Source organism: Erigeron canadensis, chromosome 5 (assembly GCF_010389155.1).
Source record: "Erigeron canadensis isolate Cc75 chromosome 5, C_canadensis_v1, whole genome shotgun sequence".
Classification (NCBI taxonomy): domain Eukaryota; kingdom Viridiplantae; phylum Streptophyta; class Magnoliopsida; order Asterales; family Asteraceae; genus Erigeron; species Erigeron canadensis.
The window spans coordinates 38,684,749-38,700,149 of NC_057765.1; the positions used below are offsets into that span (position 1 = coordinate 38,684,749).

Consider the following 15,401-nt stretch of genomic DNA (forward strand, 5'->3'; position numbering starts at 1 on the left):
TTAGCCGGTCCTATTGAGGATTGTGTGTGCTCTATTGATATTATTAGCGGTCCTATTGAGGATTGTGTGTGCTCTATTGATACTATTAGCCGGTCCTATCGAGGATTGTGTGTGCTCGCTTACTTATGTGCAAGTTGGTCACTAGCCACTACATACGACTTAATACTTGAGATCTATTGGCGGTATAAAATGCTTTTATACTACTTGTTTATACTCAAACCTACGAACTCACCAACCTTTGTGTTGACTCTTTTAAGTATTCCTTTCAGGTAATCAGGCTAATCGTGGCTAGGAGTGGTAGCATGGGACTATTAGCAGACTTCAGGATTTAGGGTTGGAGTTTGCATGCTTGTACTTTGTGTTGGGTGGCAATATGCCCAATCGTATCCCCTGCGTGGGAACCTTTCGTACTTGATTTGATCATCTTTGTTGAACTTGTGTGTGTAATAACTACTACTATGCTTGTTGGGTTATGAAATTGACTATTTATGTTTATCCTAAGCACTCATTTAGTATTCCTATGTAACATCCATGTGCGTGTGTGCTTTATCTTACATCCCGAGTTTTCCGCCGCTGTCGGGGTGTTACAAAAACAAAATCATACCAAAAGTATTAATCTTCAAAACTTGATCAATCAAAATGAAACAAACAACAGCAAAGAGCTAAATAATAAAATTATCATGCCTTGTTCTTTAAAACTTTAACCCTATGAATTTTCATTATTAGCTATATTCAAAATGTTATCTTTTTCTTGATTTTTATTTTTGAAAATAAAATACGAGTAGTTAATTAGTTAAAATATTGATCTGGATATCTAGAGTTTTTATTATTTGAGATGAAAGTTGTTAGTTTTATGATTTTAGTTGTTTACTTTATTTATTTCAAATTTCTTTTACGTTTTTTTTCTTTAATTGAAACCACTAAATTAGTTGAAATACTTGCATGGATATCGAGGTTGTTTTTATAATTTTATGTATAAATTTTAATTACACTACTATAAGTTTTTAATTTATTTTTGTCTGTCAAGCCCGGATAAAAATGGAGAGTTTTAGTTAACAACGTTAAAAACCACCAAAACTAATCCCACTTTATGCCACGAAAAAGGTTAAGACGACATTGAATATGATGTCATTCATGGTATATAAAGCCTTTTTTCAGTGTATCATATCGACTATTGTGACTTTAATAACGTCAATAGGCAAGAAGGGCGTGAAAACGAGAATAGAATATAATGAAGCAAGCATAGTTTTTAGTTTCTTTTTTTTTTTTCCAGTAAACAATAAACATAAGTGAAATGATTAACTCTATCAACTCATAAGCTTAAAAATCTTTATAATGTATAGGATAGTAACAAGTGAAAATTAAAGGGGTAAAATTAAGAAAAAAGTTAAATGAAATATACCTGTTATATTCATATATTAAAAAAAGTTTAAGCTAATATTTAAGAAAATTAATTATTTTCCTAAACATAAAATTGTCGTGTGATACACTTATGCGAATGTGACATCACATATCTTGTTGCGATGGATACCATGTTCAAAAATAAAAGGGCGTTATGTGTACATTCATTAAATCTCCAAGGACCTAAAACACACACCATCCAATCTCCCACAACCGTCACCAATACATACATATATCTCATTCCAATTTCTAGGGTTTATCTTTCCCGGCCACAAAACCCTCACAAACAAAAAATGCCGGCAACAGAAATAACGGCGGACGCACTCTCCGCCTCAGGGCGGACCTCCGAGAAACTAAGCCTACCAACACTCCAATCAAAAATGAAATGCGATCCTGAAGGCTATGAAACCGAACTTTACTTAATTTACAATCAATTCAAATCCTCTGTTGATTTATTCCAACAACAAGCCGCACTTAATTTCACTTCCGCAGTTAGCGGTGGTATTATCAGTGACCCCACCGTCGCTAAAGACCTCGGTGATCGTGCTATGTTTTTAGCTCATGTTACTCCTTTCTATCCAAATCAGTTGTCGGCTTATCCGATAGAGCTCGTCGAGTTTCTTCGATGTTCCGCTAGAGTTCTTCCGTCTACTCTTCGTGTTACCGTTACTCAAGCTCTCATTCTTCTCCTCAATCGCAAGGTATATATATATATATTCCTATATGTATAGGTAGCTTTATATTGTAACACTGTCAGTAATAATAATTTACATTCCATTAGGTCTATATATATGCGTATATGTATAGGTAGTTTTATGTTGTAGCACCTATGAAATAAGTAATAGGAATTTACATTCGATTAGGTCTATTTACTTTTACATTGTTAATTGACTGGTTTATATATATATATATAGCCCTAGGGTAACACTCCGGTGAGAACAATTTAAAATAGGAACGGTGACAACACTTAAAAACATCATTTTGATGCATATTCATCAAAATGATGCATCCAACAAAAAAAAGTGATTTTTTTTGATTTTGACGGATCCATGTGTTGTCAAACACTTAAATAATGATAATTAGTTTTACACTATGTTAGTTCTATGGACTTTTAATGCATCAAAATGTAGTTTTTAAATGTTCTCACCGTGTTCTTATTTTAAGACTGTTCTTATTTGATATATGTATAGGTAGCTTGAGTAATAGATTAATGATGTAGATTTTGTTAATGGATTGACTTAATAGCAGAAGTTGAAATTTTGATTTTTTTTGGATATTTTGATAGATTGTTGCGATCAAGGAGACGCTATCGTTGTTCATGGAGCTTCAAGTTTTGAGTGACAAGCCGTTAAAGATATTGGCGTTTACTCATATTATTAATAGTATTAAGCGTATGAATCAGAAACACAAGAATGAAACAGAAAACAGGGCACTTCAAAGTATTTTGTTTTCAATGTTACAGGTAGGAAACTGTTTGTTGGTGGGGTTTATAACTTTTTTTTTTAATGAAGTGATTTGGGGTTTAACTGTTGTAAGATGATTTAGGAAGAGGATGAAAAGAAAGCGATGCGGGCACTTGTGACGATATGTGATCTTCATAGGAGGAAAGTTTGGTTTGATGATAGAGCAGCGAATGCTATATGCCGGGCATGTTTTCACACATCATCAAGGTTCAATGAAATGTTTTAAGTTGAGGGTCTTACTATATGTCGCACATATAGTGTAGTAATGAAAGCTTATGTTGTTTTATTATCAGGGTTATGATTGCTGCTTTATCGTTTCTTCTTGATTATGAAAAAATCGAGCAAGAAAATGACAGTGATGAGTCAAGTGACGAAGAAGAAGCAGTCCATCAACCTCATGTGGTTGTGAGTAAAGAGGCGATATACAAGGTTGGTGTGTTTGTGACATTAACTGGATGTGCTTGCATGATCTACACATCTAGTGTTTTTGACTATGGAAGTTATATAGGATTTAAGGAATCCATGTATCCAACTCTATCGTGCTGCCTGCACCTAGCTTCTTGGTTGACATTTGATTGCTACCTGAAATATTTTAAGTAGATCGCTGACTTTTAATCGTGAACTAATGATTTCATAGTATGAAAGCAAATAACTAGAATAAAATGATAATATTAGTTCACAATATTTGTACTACTGCAGTGATACTGATACCTTGCTTTGGTTCTTAATATATGTTTATCAAAATAGGCAAAGAATACAGGAACAACATCTAGCAAAAAGAAAAAGAAAGCAAAGTTGCAGCGTGTAATTCGTAGTATGAAAAGGCAGCAGCGTATATCATCAGACCGTGATAATAACTTGAACTACTATTCACCTTTGACTTCTTTGAAAGACCCCCAGGTATGGCAAGACTCTCTTTTTTCTGTATCTACAGAAACAATCAAAGAAAGCAAGTGTATTGAGCTGTTTCATGTAGGGATTTGCTGAGAAGCTGTTCTCAAGACTTCAAACTTGTAAAGAGCGGTTTGAGGTAATTACCTACATGTCGGATTTTAATTGCCTATTATTACATATTACTGACCAACATGGCAACATATAATATATTTTGGCTTACATATTTATTGCAGATAAAAATGATGATTGTGAAAGTAGTTGCCCGCACTGTTGGACTTCATAGATTGATTTTATTGAACTTCTATCCTTTTCTTCAGAAGTATGTTCAGGTATTGTACATTTAAACGCCTTGTAGTCACTAGTTACGGCTTACAGTCACACGTAATTACTTTCTAATTGTTACTTACATTCACGATTATTATATTTGCAGCCCCATCAAAGGGATGTGACGAACTTACTTGCAGCAGCTGTCCAAGCTTGTCATGATATGGTATCAGTTGTAACTGTTATTTTTCATTTGAATCTTTCTAATAACAGAATTTTTGCAAAAGATTTCCAGTTCGTAGTGCCAATCTTTGTGTTATACCTAGTCCTTACTCATACCAAAATGATCTTCTGTGGACCAGGTGCCTCCTGATGCAGTTGAACCATTGTTCAAGCAAATAGTGAATCAGTTTGTGCATGATCGCTCGCGTACCGAGGTCTGCCTTAATAGATATATTGATTTCGTTATCATCCCCTTTATAGATGTATTAAAATTTTGAAGTAATTTTCTGTATCTTTTTCATTTCTACAGTCAATTGCTGTTGGATTGAATGTCGTGCGTGAAATATGTTTGAGGATTCCTTTGGTAAGCTCTTTTCGTCATGTAGATAGTCACATTTCTAGTTTTCTGAATGTACATTTGTTAAAAGTAACGAACATTTGTTCCAGGGTTTCTTCTTGTGTTACTATTATTATTTATAAACTTCGTCTGTTCCATGAGTATCAAAAAGAATCTTGTGTTGCCGGTCTTATGTAAAATGCAAACTTATTATTTTCAGCAACGGATTGAATGTAAATATTAACTTTTAGTTGTTGATCAGCTAATGACAGAGGACTTGTTGCAAGACCTTGTGCTATACAAGAAATCACATGAAAAGGCAGTTTCATCTGCAGCTCGTTCGCTTATTTCATTGTTCAGAGAGGTATTGTAGACTTTTGCCGTGTGTGTGCACATAAATTTGGCTTCTAGGTTTGTATGCTCTGTATTGGTGGTTATAATCCTTGCACTTATTAATTGCTCTATTTGATTTGTTGCGTCTCATGTGAGTCAGAAGCTTATTAAAATTAAAGGGGAACATGTCGAATGGGTTCAATGGCTCAAGTGGGTTCCAATAGGTGTCTTTTTTAAAACATAAAACTTTCTACAATTGTTTTATCTGAAGATTTAAATTGAATACTGTTGTAAGAATATTGAGATTGTTATCACAGGTAATGCATTAGTGGTTTAAAATGATTAAATTTGGACAAAAGAGTTCCATTAGTGGGTAATCTTTCCTGCTTTGCTTAGAAGTATAGCCAAAGTTGGATGGTGTCAACTTGACTGCATTTCAAGCCATTACGTAGCATAACCAACTTATGCATCTTGTTATCTCTGTTGCTGACTAATGGAAGTGTTGCTTTTAGATTTGTCCTTCACTTCTTATAAAGAAAGACCGTGGACGACCCACTAATCCGAAGGCAAAGCCAAAAGCTTTTGGCGAGGTCAATATTCCCACCGATGTCCCAGGAGCCGAGTTACTTCGGGATGACGACATCGATGATGATGTCAGCAACGCTTCTGACGAGGACAATCAATCCATTGATGATCTTGGAGAAGAGGTTGACAATAGTGATGATGAAATCAGTACTCATGATGGAAATTCGGAATTCAACTCTGAAATCGAGGATGAAGACGATGATGATGAAGATGATGATGATGATGATGATGATACACAGATGGGAAGTGAATCGGACGAAGTATCAGAGGATGAACTTGATGAATCATGCAGTGACGATGATAATATTGCTGTAAAAAGCGAGGATGGCATGTCCATTGATTCTAGGGGTTCTGATGGAATCAGAGGACAAAAGAGGAAATTTGTGGACTTCGATGGAGAACTTGATTCTGCGGATCAAAGCCTTAGGGCTCTTAAAAGGCTAGCAGGTGCTAAATTGGAGAATGATGTTGCGGGTGCAACAGATACGGATGGTATTCTTTCAAATGAGGACTTCCAGAGAATTAAAGAGCTAAAGGTAAACTTCAGTTTTACACCACAAGATGATGTTCTACCACTATGCAAAATTCAAAATTGAAATTCTTCTGTTTTCCATGATATTTTTTATAATGTATAATATCTAACTTGTGAATAGGCAAAGAATGAGGCTAAACGTGCATTGGCTCATCATGGATTGTTTAAAAAGCCATCAGATCCGAAGTCGGAGCCCTTTAAGGTCCCAAGTTCTGATCAACTCAGTTTGAAAAGAGTGGATGGCTACACACTTGAAGTAAGTTCTCTACTTATAGCATCTTCACTTTTCCAATCACTGAAATTATTTAAGTAATCAACAAGAAGGGCCATCTGCGTATGCGAGTTATTCAATATACTTGCATGAAAAATGAATAAACCTAACTGTATATACATGACCAACTAAACCCATGTGTATGCTAATATCTTTCTGTTTGTTTAAAGGTTGAAATATGGGTAAGTGTTAACGGGTGAAAACAACTAGGTTTTGGTACAATTTCTGGTGCGCAATTCAAGTATGGTTATAAAATCTAAAACGGGTAAAAGGAGAGGGATCTCTGTTTAAGCGACCTGTGGAAAGTTTGTTCTTTGGATCTGATGTATGTGATCAAAGTAGTATTCCTATTCGATTTCGTAACTATTTTTATGACTATCCAAAGATTCTACTGGGTGAAGTTCAATCCCCTTTCTGTTCCAAGACCTTCAGGATGCGTTACCACTACCTACCTTGGTGATGGTTTATGGTTATCAAGTGTATATATACTATTAAACTAGGATGTAGTTTTCTGAGGAAGGGGATGTTTGGTGATGCGTTTACAAAACAGATTTTGCATTTTCAAAACTGTGTTTTAAATGAGCATGTATGTACATGCTTCTCCAAAACTGCGTTTCCATAGCAGATAATCACTTGTTCATTCAAACACTTCTAGATTATTTGTGATTTACAAACATCATAATCAAATAATCAGTTCAAAACGTAATCACAAACACCCTCTAAAAGAACGTAGGTGATATGCATTAAAAGACCCCCTGGGATTCTTTTTACTCTTTTGAACCGTATTCTGTAAGCTATGTTTTACACTTTAAGGATAAATAATATACCTGGCAAAATGGGCGGGTTTGGGTAACGGGTCAAAGCGGGTGCGGGTCTAAGTGGGTAATTTTAGAAATGCGGGTCAAACGGGTGCGGATAAAAGCGGGTTGGGTGCGGGTCGGGTGCGGGTCAACCCACTATTTTTCAATGAAATTTATGATTTGTACTAATACTAATATTTTTTGTAAATCTATAACCACTTAACTCCAACATATATAATCGTGTACTTTCAATATTGTAAAAATCCAGGTTATTAATTTAAAAAACTGGTAAATTATTTTTATTAGCAAAACCTTTAATACTACTATTATTTCATGATTCAATTAAAACAATTAATGCTAAAAAATAAAAGAATAATAAAAATTTAAAAGCATTGGAAGTTACAGTATATACACAACAATCAACATAATATGACATACAAATGAAGTAGACACGTGTATCTTGTTCTCACCACACAAAAAAACTTCACTCAACTTTCATATATTCATATATGTGTGTGTTGTTCATCACTTCGCCATCTGCCAAGTTTTTTTCTTTTTTTAAACGGCAACCATCTCCGATTACATATATATTATATATATATATATATATATATGTTGCCGCAGTTCAACAATGGCTATTAAACCCCAAAACCGTTATATATTGCACTTCACCAACCACGGGGTAAACGACGTCGGGGTAGTGACTGGAAATGGCACGCGACCGGAGAGGGGGCCCTGGTGGTTGCGCCGTTTTGCCGGCCAACGACGGTGGTTACATATGAATTAGTGAACTCTTGACTGGCCAAAGTGCCAAACCCGCTTGACATGTCAAATTTAATGAATTAGTGAAATCAGTGACATTGTTGGAGTTGTTGCATATATAAACCCGCACAGTTACCCGCTTATACCCGTTAGAGCTAATGAAGAATTTTGAAGGTTGAATTAATACCCGCCCACATTCAGTTTTAATCGTCCATTTATACCCATTATGTTAAAATATTTACCCAATATAGCCCAATTTAAGTGGTATGGGTATGGATTGCCAGGCCTAATAAATAATAACCGTATGAACCCATTCATAGGTAAATGGTCAAAATGACCACCTTATGATTGTTGTATGTGTTTGGTAAAACGTGGAATTTTTTATTTTCCTTGTATTGCTACTCCGTTGCCATCACAAACAGACCGACTGATTGTCATGTTAATTTGTAGGCTAATATTCGTAAAAAGATGACCAAGGAGCAGAGGAAGGCTTTAATCAAAGCAGGAAGGGAAGAAACAGGGAAGTACATATCCAGAGCTGCTACGAAGCAGCAAAAGGTGTGTTTTCAACCCTATTTATTATTTCATATTCCTGAATCGTTGTGCCATGTAGGGGTTATGCATTTATCTTTCGTTTACCTTTTTAAAAAGTCTGATTAGCAACATTATGTCAAATTGATGTAACAAAATCTAGATTTTGATTCCCATTAATCTGTGTTCTTCGAGTGATTATCTATTCAAACCAGAGTAGAGACTAGCTTTTTTATATGATTGGTGGGACACAAGCTTTATATATTTACACACACAAATGTATTCGATATATGAACTAAAAAGGCCCAAACTCATAGAAAGTCGAAGAAAGTTTTTTGAAGAAGTTATTATATATATGTATAGGTGTTCGATTTTCACAGCTCAATATAGTTTTTTTAGAGATGCTTTGAGGGGTTTTTAGAAATAAGTTAAATCAAGGAAGGGGTTTTAATGTGATGGACTTTCTTCTTTCTCTTTTAATGAAGAACACACCTTGTACACGAGAAAACTGGTTTTGTGCATCACAAAATATTCATACTATGTTTTAGGAGCCTAGAACATCTATATACAAAAATACATAGCAGATGGTTGATATTCACTAAACGATATTTGCTCACAAGTCATGCAAAATGGGGATTAAATTAAAGACATGCACTTCGGTTTTCGATACCTATATCTTATACTGCTTTTGTGTGTTTGTCCTGTTTTATGCTCGCGCATCTCATAAAAGTTGCACAAATTTGGTTTCGAGGGACTTATATGCAATGCTTTTTTGACCAACTTTTGAAGCTCAAATGTATACTTTATGATCACAGCGAATTTATCAATTTCTAATTGGTATCAACTTTGTTACGTGTGTCACTTGGTGTGTGTCATTTACTCATTTGGTGTTAGTAATTTTAGATATTGAATTGAAAACACTTCTATTGAACAGTGTTAGTGTATGTTTTTTTTCAACTACTTTAGTACCACATTTTTGCCATTTTTTAAAACAAATGTTGGTTCGCTATCTGGAGTTACTGAATCTTTTTGTCAATTATGATATGATAGACTGGTGGACTTAGCAACAAGCAGAAGGAACACAAGAAGGCTATGCCTTTGGCCGCCAAGAGATCAAAGATTGAAAGATCTAAACGTCAGAAAAAGAGGAAGCAAAGGGGCGCTGACAAACAATTCAGGGGCCGCAAGGCCTGGAAATGATAACTTTGGAACAACGTTAGTTTTGATCTTCGTTTTATATATGCCCTTGTATCTTTTTGTTTTAATCTTAAAGTTTTGGTGCCAAAATGCATAAAGCTCGAGTTGTAGAATGGTTACGGCTTATACTTGTATTGGACGGTGGTATAAACATTGAATGCTATTTTTTGGGACTACATTGTGATTGCCATGTTAGATTATGGGTTATCTAATTGTGTTAGGTGACTTCCGACAAGTGGGGCTATCTAATTGGTTGGGGGTGATAAAGTACGAGATAGAGTTCAATGGCTTTTTTGTTAAAGAAAGAGAGTTTGGTTGGTGATACATACAAGTCGCCATATTTGATTTTTTGGCTGGATCGCCGCCTGGGATTGGTGTTCCACCCACTCCAGCTTAAATACAAATTTTAATATTTTAAGAAAAAGATAAGTTCATTAAATACACATCAACCAACATCTTTGTTTAACTTTGCTGCTCATTCTTTTGGCGTGAAGGAACTATCTATTTACAAATGAGTGCATGAAAATTAATATAATAAATCTACAGTATTACTTTGTACTTGTGTATTCGAATATGTATGAAAGCTAGTTTAATAAATCTATTACTTTTATTATTTACTCACAACCATTTCTTTCATCAAATTTTAATACTTTCAACCATATACCTCATTTCAAAACTGAATGAAGTTTTCTATTTTTCTAACCCTTTAAAGTTTAAATAGACCGATTCGTGAAGTCAAATTAATGATCAAGTCACAAACGCCGCTTCATTCTTAACCACGAAACATTGGGTACATATATACTATTACATACTACGAGTGGTTAATTAATAAGCTCTGTGAAGAGCTGAAACTACAAAAAGAAAATGCTATTTAAGCAAATCATCATGTACAGAATATATATTTTAAGTTAATCAGCCCGGCCACTTGATAGTGATTTATGAGCTTTAGGTATAGATGATGTACCTAGTAAGTTGGTTATATGTATATTTTATTATAAAATATATAACTCCGTCTTTATAATCTCATTGACTAATTAAATTATGTACGTAGTATTTACGAATAGTGTGGAACATTCAAAGTCAATTAGCGAAAATGACTTATAAAAAAAAAATATCAAATTCACTTTCGTTTCAATTTCCTTGGATATATTTTATATTTGTATATTGATATATATATACACTTCAATCAAAAGCTATGAGGAAACATATTGATTTAGCCAACACAAAATGGCTTTATTTTCACAGAAGATTGAAGAAAGGACAGACCTTAAAGAAGGAGACCATATATATACATGGAGGAAGAGAATATATAGTCATCACGGTTAGTACATTTCTGATTACGTACCAAGTGTTTGTTTATATATATATATGAACAATCAAATAAATACAGTCTTAAAATAAGAACGATGAGAACACTTAAAAAACATCATTTTGATGCATTAAAAATCCATAAAACTAACATAGCGCATAACTAATTTTCATTATTTAAGTGTTTAACAACACATTGATCCGTTAAAATTGAAAAAATCACGTTTTTGGTGGATGCATCGTTTTGAAAAATATGCATCCAAGATGGATGCACAAAACAAAAAACATGATTTTCTTGATTTTAAAATGTCAATGTGTTTGTGTTTATATATATATATATATATATATTTAGGGACAATCAAATAAGAACAGTCTTAAAATAAGAACGGTGAGAACAATTAAAAAACATCATTTTGATGCATTAAAAGTCTATAAAACTAACATAGTGCTTAACTAATTATCATTATTTAAGTGTATAACAACACATTGACCTGTCAAAATCAAGAAAATTATGTTTTTTATTTTGTGCATCCATCTTGGATGCATATTCTTCAAAATGATGCATCCACCAAAAAACATGATTTTTTCGATTTTGACGGATCAATGTGTTGTTAAACACTTAAATAATGATAATTAGTTATGCACTATGTTAGTTATATGGACTTTTAATGCATCAAAATGATGTTTTTTAAGTGTTCTCACCGTTCTTATTTTAAGGTTGTTCTCACTGGAGTGTTATATATATATATATATATATATATAGTGTGACACTCCGGTAAGAACAGTCTTAAAATAAGAACACAGTAAGAACACTTAAAAACTACATTTTGATGCATTAAAAGTCCATAAAACTAATATAGTGCATAACTAATCATCATTATTTAAGTGTTTAACAACACATTGATCCGTCAAAAATCGAAAAAATCACGTTTTTTGTTGGATGCATCATTTTGATGAATATGCATCCAAGATGAATGCACAAAACAAAAAACATGATTTTCTCAATTTTGACAGACCAATGTGTTGTTAAACACTTAAATAATGATAATTAGTTATACATTATATTAGTTTTATGGACTTTTAATGCATCAAAATGTAGTTTTTAAGTATTCTTACTGTGTTCTTATTTTAAGACTGTTCTTTTTTGATAGTTACTCTATATGTATATATATCAGGCTTGTAGCTAGCTAACTACCAGAATCATATTATGTTCAGGCATTTTCATTGGGAACGACAAAGTTATTCACTTTGTGAACCCTAAAGGAAAGGGTGAGGGTTCTCTCAGTTTAATGCCATTTATATTCTCATCGAGTGTCATGCAAAAGACGCCTTGTTCAAAATCTTACTGTGGGTTGGAGAAAGTTCCTGGAAGCGGAGTGAAGTTATCTTGCATAGATTGCTTTATATCCAAAGGGTCACTATACCTATTCAAATACCAAGTAAGCCTCGATTTTCTTTTTTTGAAAGGTCGTGGTGGAACATGCACGACGGCAAAATCTGATACACCACAAGAGGTGATACATAGGGCTACTTATCTGCATGAAAAAGGGTATGGAGAGTATGATTTAAAGAGCAATAATTGTGAAGATTTTGCACTTTATTGTAAAACTGGTCTTTGGAGCAATAATATAGAGTATCAAGGGAGGAGCAGCCAAGTGAATATGGTTCATCCAAAAACCAAGGATGAAAATGATGAAGGAATGGTAGGGACTGTGCTACGGATGGTGACCGCCATTCCAAGATCCTTCTCAAAGAGAGAGGATAAAGACTTGGGAATTCGAGAGGACGTAGTGAATGTGCCTGTTGAAGAGCTGTCTTCTTTTCGCCTTGCTCTAAAGTACAACAGTTTTCTATAAGCTACAGAAACTAATTGTGTAATAAATTCTGTATTTTATTCTTATATCATCCAATCGATTGATCATAATCGTTCTTCTTTAATCATCCTACTGATCATCTTGGCAAAGTGTTTGTAATAAGATTCTTATTGTATGATTGTGTAATACTGGTAATAATTTCTATTGAATATTGATTCTGGTAAATGGTTTTGGTTAAGTTTTATTCTTGATTATTGATTCTGTTAATTAATAAGTACTCATCTGAAGGTCCACGATTGCACAACTTATGTTTAATTTAGAATACAAGAAAGAAAGTAAGCAAGAAAGTAAACAACAAGAACAAAGTAAAGTTCAATTGCAATACATCAATGCAAGGATAATCATATGTATCATTGATTAAACGATGAATACATGGTTGATCTTACACTTGACTTACAAGAATACAAAAGAAAAAAGATAATTGCTTAGTCTAGGAAGATATGAAAAACTTAAGCAATTACACACTTTTAGACGGCCAGACGCGCTTGGCACAATGAGGCTGTGATGCTTTATATAGGGGAAGGCTTGAATCAACACAGCCTGCTTTGATTGTGACTTGATGGTGGTTGTCGACTTCCAATTGGCTCATGGTACTTGAATCATGTGCCTATTGTCTTCTATACCAAATCGGGTAAGAGAGAGAGAGAACCCTTGCTTTGGTCCCAACATGTACATTTACCATTCAGGGCAAATTACAGTTAGTTAACCACCATGTGACCTTTTTGTCTTTACTTAGTTTGAATATTTCCCGCCAAGACAAGCTAGGTCAGCATGCATCCCGCTGAAGACGTGTCTTCGTCTGCTGACAAATTGTTAGGAGACTTGCTGATGACATGTGTCAATTTTTAAGTCTCCTTCAGCGAATCCCAGACTTAACAATCTCCCCCTATTAGCTGAGGAGACTTGCTGGATGACAAATATTTTTAGACATATAAGAAAGAGTGAATATGAGCTGAAGACGTCTTTTTATATCAAAGAGTGAATTACAAGTTGAGCATAAAGCTTTTACAAAATAGACATCTAAAGATTAGCAGCCTCTATCTCCCAGGCGTCTTCCTGCTTGGCAATTCTAAGTACTGGATCATCTCTTCTCGCTGGCTTCATTAATTCCTCATCAATCCTGCTGATTACTGAGCGAGCACTGATCATCTTAGCAAATCTTCTTCTGATGCTGATCAGGAAACCAGTGGATGCTTGCTCAATTTCTGCCAGCCTGAAAAAGAGTTGATCATTTCTAAAGTTTTGGAAGAAAATGCCAGCAGGTTCTTCAAGAATTTTCCCTTCTTCAAAAGAACACCTGGGAGGAAGCCTTAGATTTAATGCTGCATGCTGCTGAGGAGGATACAGCTGCTGGAGACCCGAAGACTGCCCTTAGCATGGGAAGGTCTGCCTTGAACTTTGTTTCAAACTTCAGTGCCTTTTCAAAATAACTTTTCAGCATCCTCTGAAGTTGTTCATAGCTGGAAGCCTTTTTATCCTTAATGATCGTATAGATTTCATACCATTCTGAAGCCCCCAAGTTAGTCATTTTTACATCTTCAATCTTGGTTGGGGCACTGTGCCCTTCTCTTAGGAACTTCAGATTGGTTTTCGTTCCCATGGCAGCTTTGTGAACTTCAACTGCTGTAATTCTCTCTGGCTTCTTCCTATCATTCATTATTTTCAACCACCTGGCCTTTTCTACTTCAAATTTCTCCCTTTTTTCTTTTAGTAGTTGCTCTAAATCAGCTTGCCTTTGTCTGTAGAGAGCTTCAGGCCCACCAGTGGTTAGAAACATTCTTTGCTCTCCATCCATCTCATCCTTCTCCAAGAGGGCCAGCTGCTTGATATAATCAAGGTTTTTCTTCTCATTTTCCTTGTTAGCTTTCAGCCTATCCAGCTCCTCCAGGGCCTCCTCTTGAGTTTTTCCTTCAGCAGTGATTGATAAGACATCAATGACTTGAAATTGATTTCCTGCTGGGGATGTGATGGATGTATTCTGTGCAGTCAGCGACGAGGGATGGAAGAAACCGGTATCAGTCAGCTGCTTTCTCTGAGCTGCTGTTATTCTAGACACTTCAGCTTTCTCTGAGCTGACTGCACTAGGACTCATTTCCTCTTCAACTTGGGGAGCTTCAGCAACTATTAGTTGTTGCTCCCCCTCGGCAGATGCTTCTACAGCCGTCTCCCCCTCAACACTAGCTGGGAGAGCATCAGTCCTTGTCTCCCCCTCAGTAACAGCAGGGGGAGAATCCACCTTTTCTTCGCTGACGGCCACTATTGCCATTTCATCAGTGGCCGCTGCATCGTTTTCTTCATTTACAATCTTGTCAGCTGAAGCTTCATAAATGTCATTAACAGCTTTATTTACTGCTTCACTGACAAGTGCCATAACAACAACATCTACTTTCTCCCCCTTGGAGGTACTATCATTAACTACTACCTCCACCGTTGCTGCTGGAGCAGCCTACTGCTGAAGAAGTTGGGACAGCATCTTCTTGATATCCCCAACTTCTTGCTCCAAGTTTTGTTGGCACTTACGATCTTCCTCAGTAAATGAAACTTGAGGAGGAGGAAGACTGGCCACAGTGGTTTCCAAGGCCTTGATAGCCTTGGTGTTTTCTTCAACCTGGGAGGTAAGACGAGAA

General features: G+C 35.2%; 2 protein-coding genes across 2 annotated transcripts; both read left to right on the plus strand.

Annotated features, from left to right (window-relative positions):
* The first annotated feature begins 1,663 nt into the window (after positions 1–1,663).
* On the plus strand, positions 1,664–9,768 carry LOC122600421 (protein SDA1 homolog). The gene is made up of 15 exons (XM_043773132.1): positions 1,664–2,102; positions 2,687–2,863; positions 2,947–3,071; positions 3,158–3,293; positions 3,612–3,764; positions 3,841–3,894; positions 3,992–4,087; positions 4,189–4,248; positions 4,385–4,459; positions 4,555–4,608; positions 4,844–4,945; positions 5,427–6,035; positions 6,153–6,287; positions 8,315–8,422; positions 9,446–9,768. Exons 1-15 carry the CDS (start codon positions 1,695–1,697, stop codon positions 9,593–9,595), a joined length of 2,442 nt encoding a protein of 813 aa, XP_043629067.1. The 5' UTR covers positions 1,664–1,694; the 3' UTR covers positions 9,596–9,768.
* A 1,022-nt stretch (positions 9,769–10,790) lies between these two features.
* LOC122601230 (protein LEAD-SENSITIVE 1-like) lies at positions 10,791–12,939 on the plus strand. Its single transcript, XM_043773991.1, has 2 exons — positions 10,791–10,913; positions 12,116–12,939. The coding sequence occupies exons 1-2, from the start codon at positions 10,820–10,822 to the stop codon at positions 12,754–12,756; spliced, it is 735 nt and encodes a 244-aa protein (XP_043629926.1). The 5' UTR covers positions 10,791–10,819; the 3' UTR covers positions 12,757–12,939.
* Positions 12,940–15,401: the final 2,462 nt, after the last annotated feature.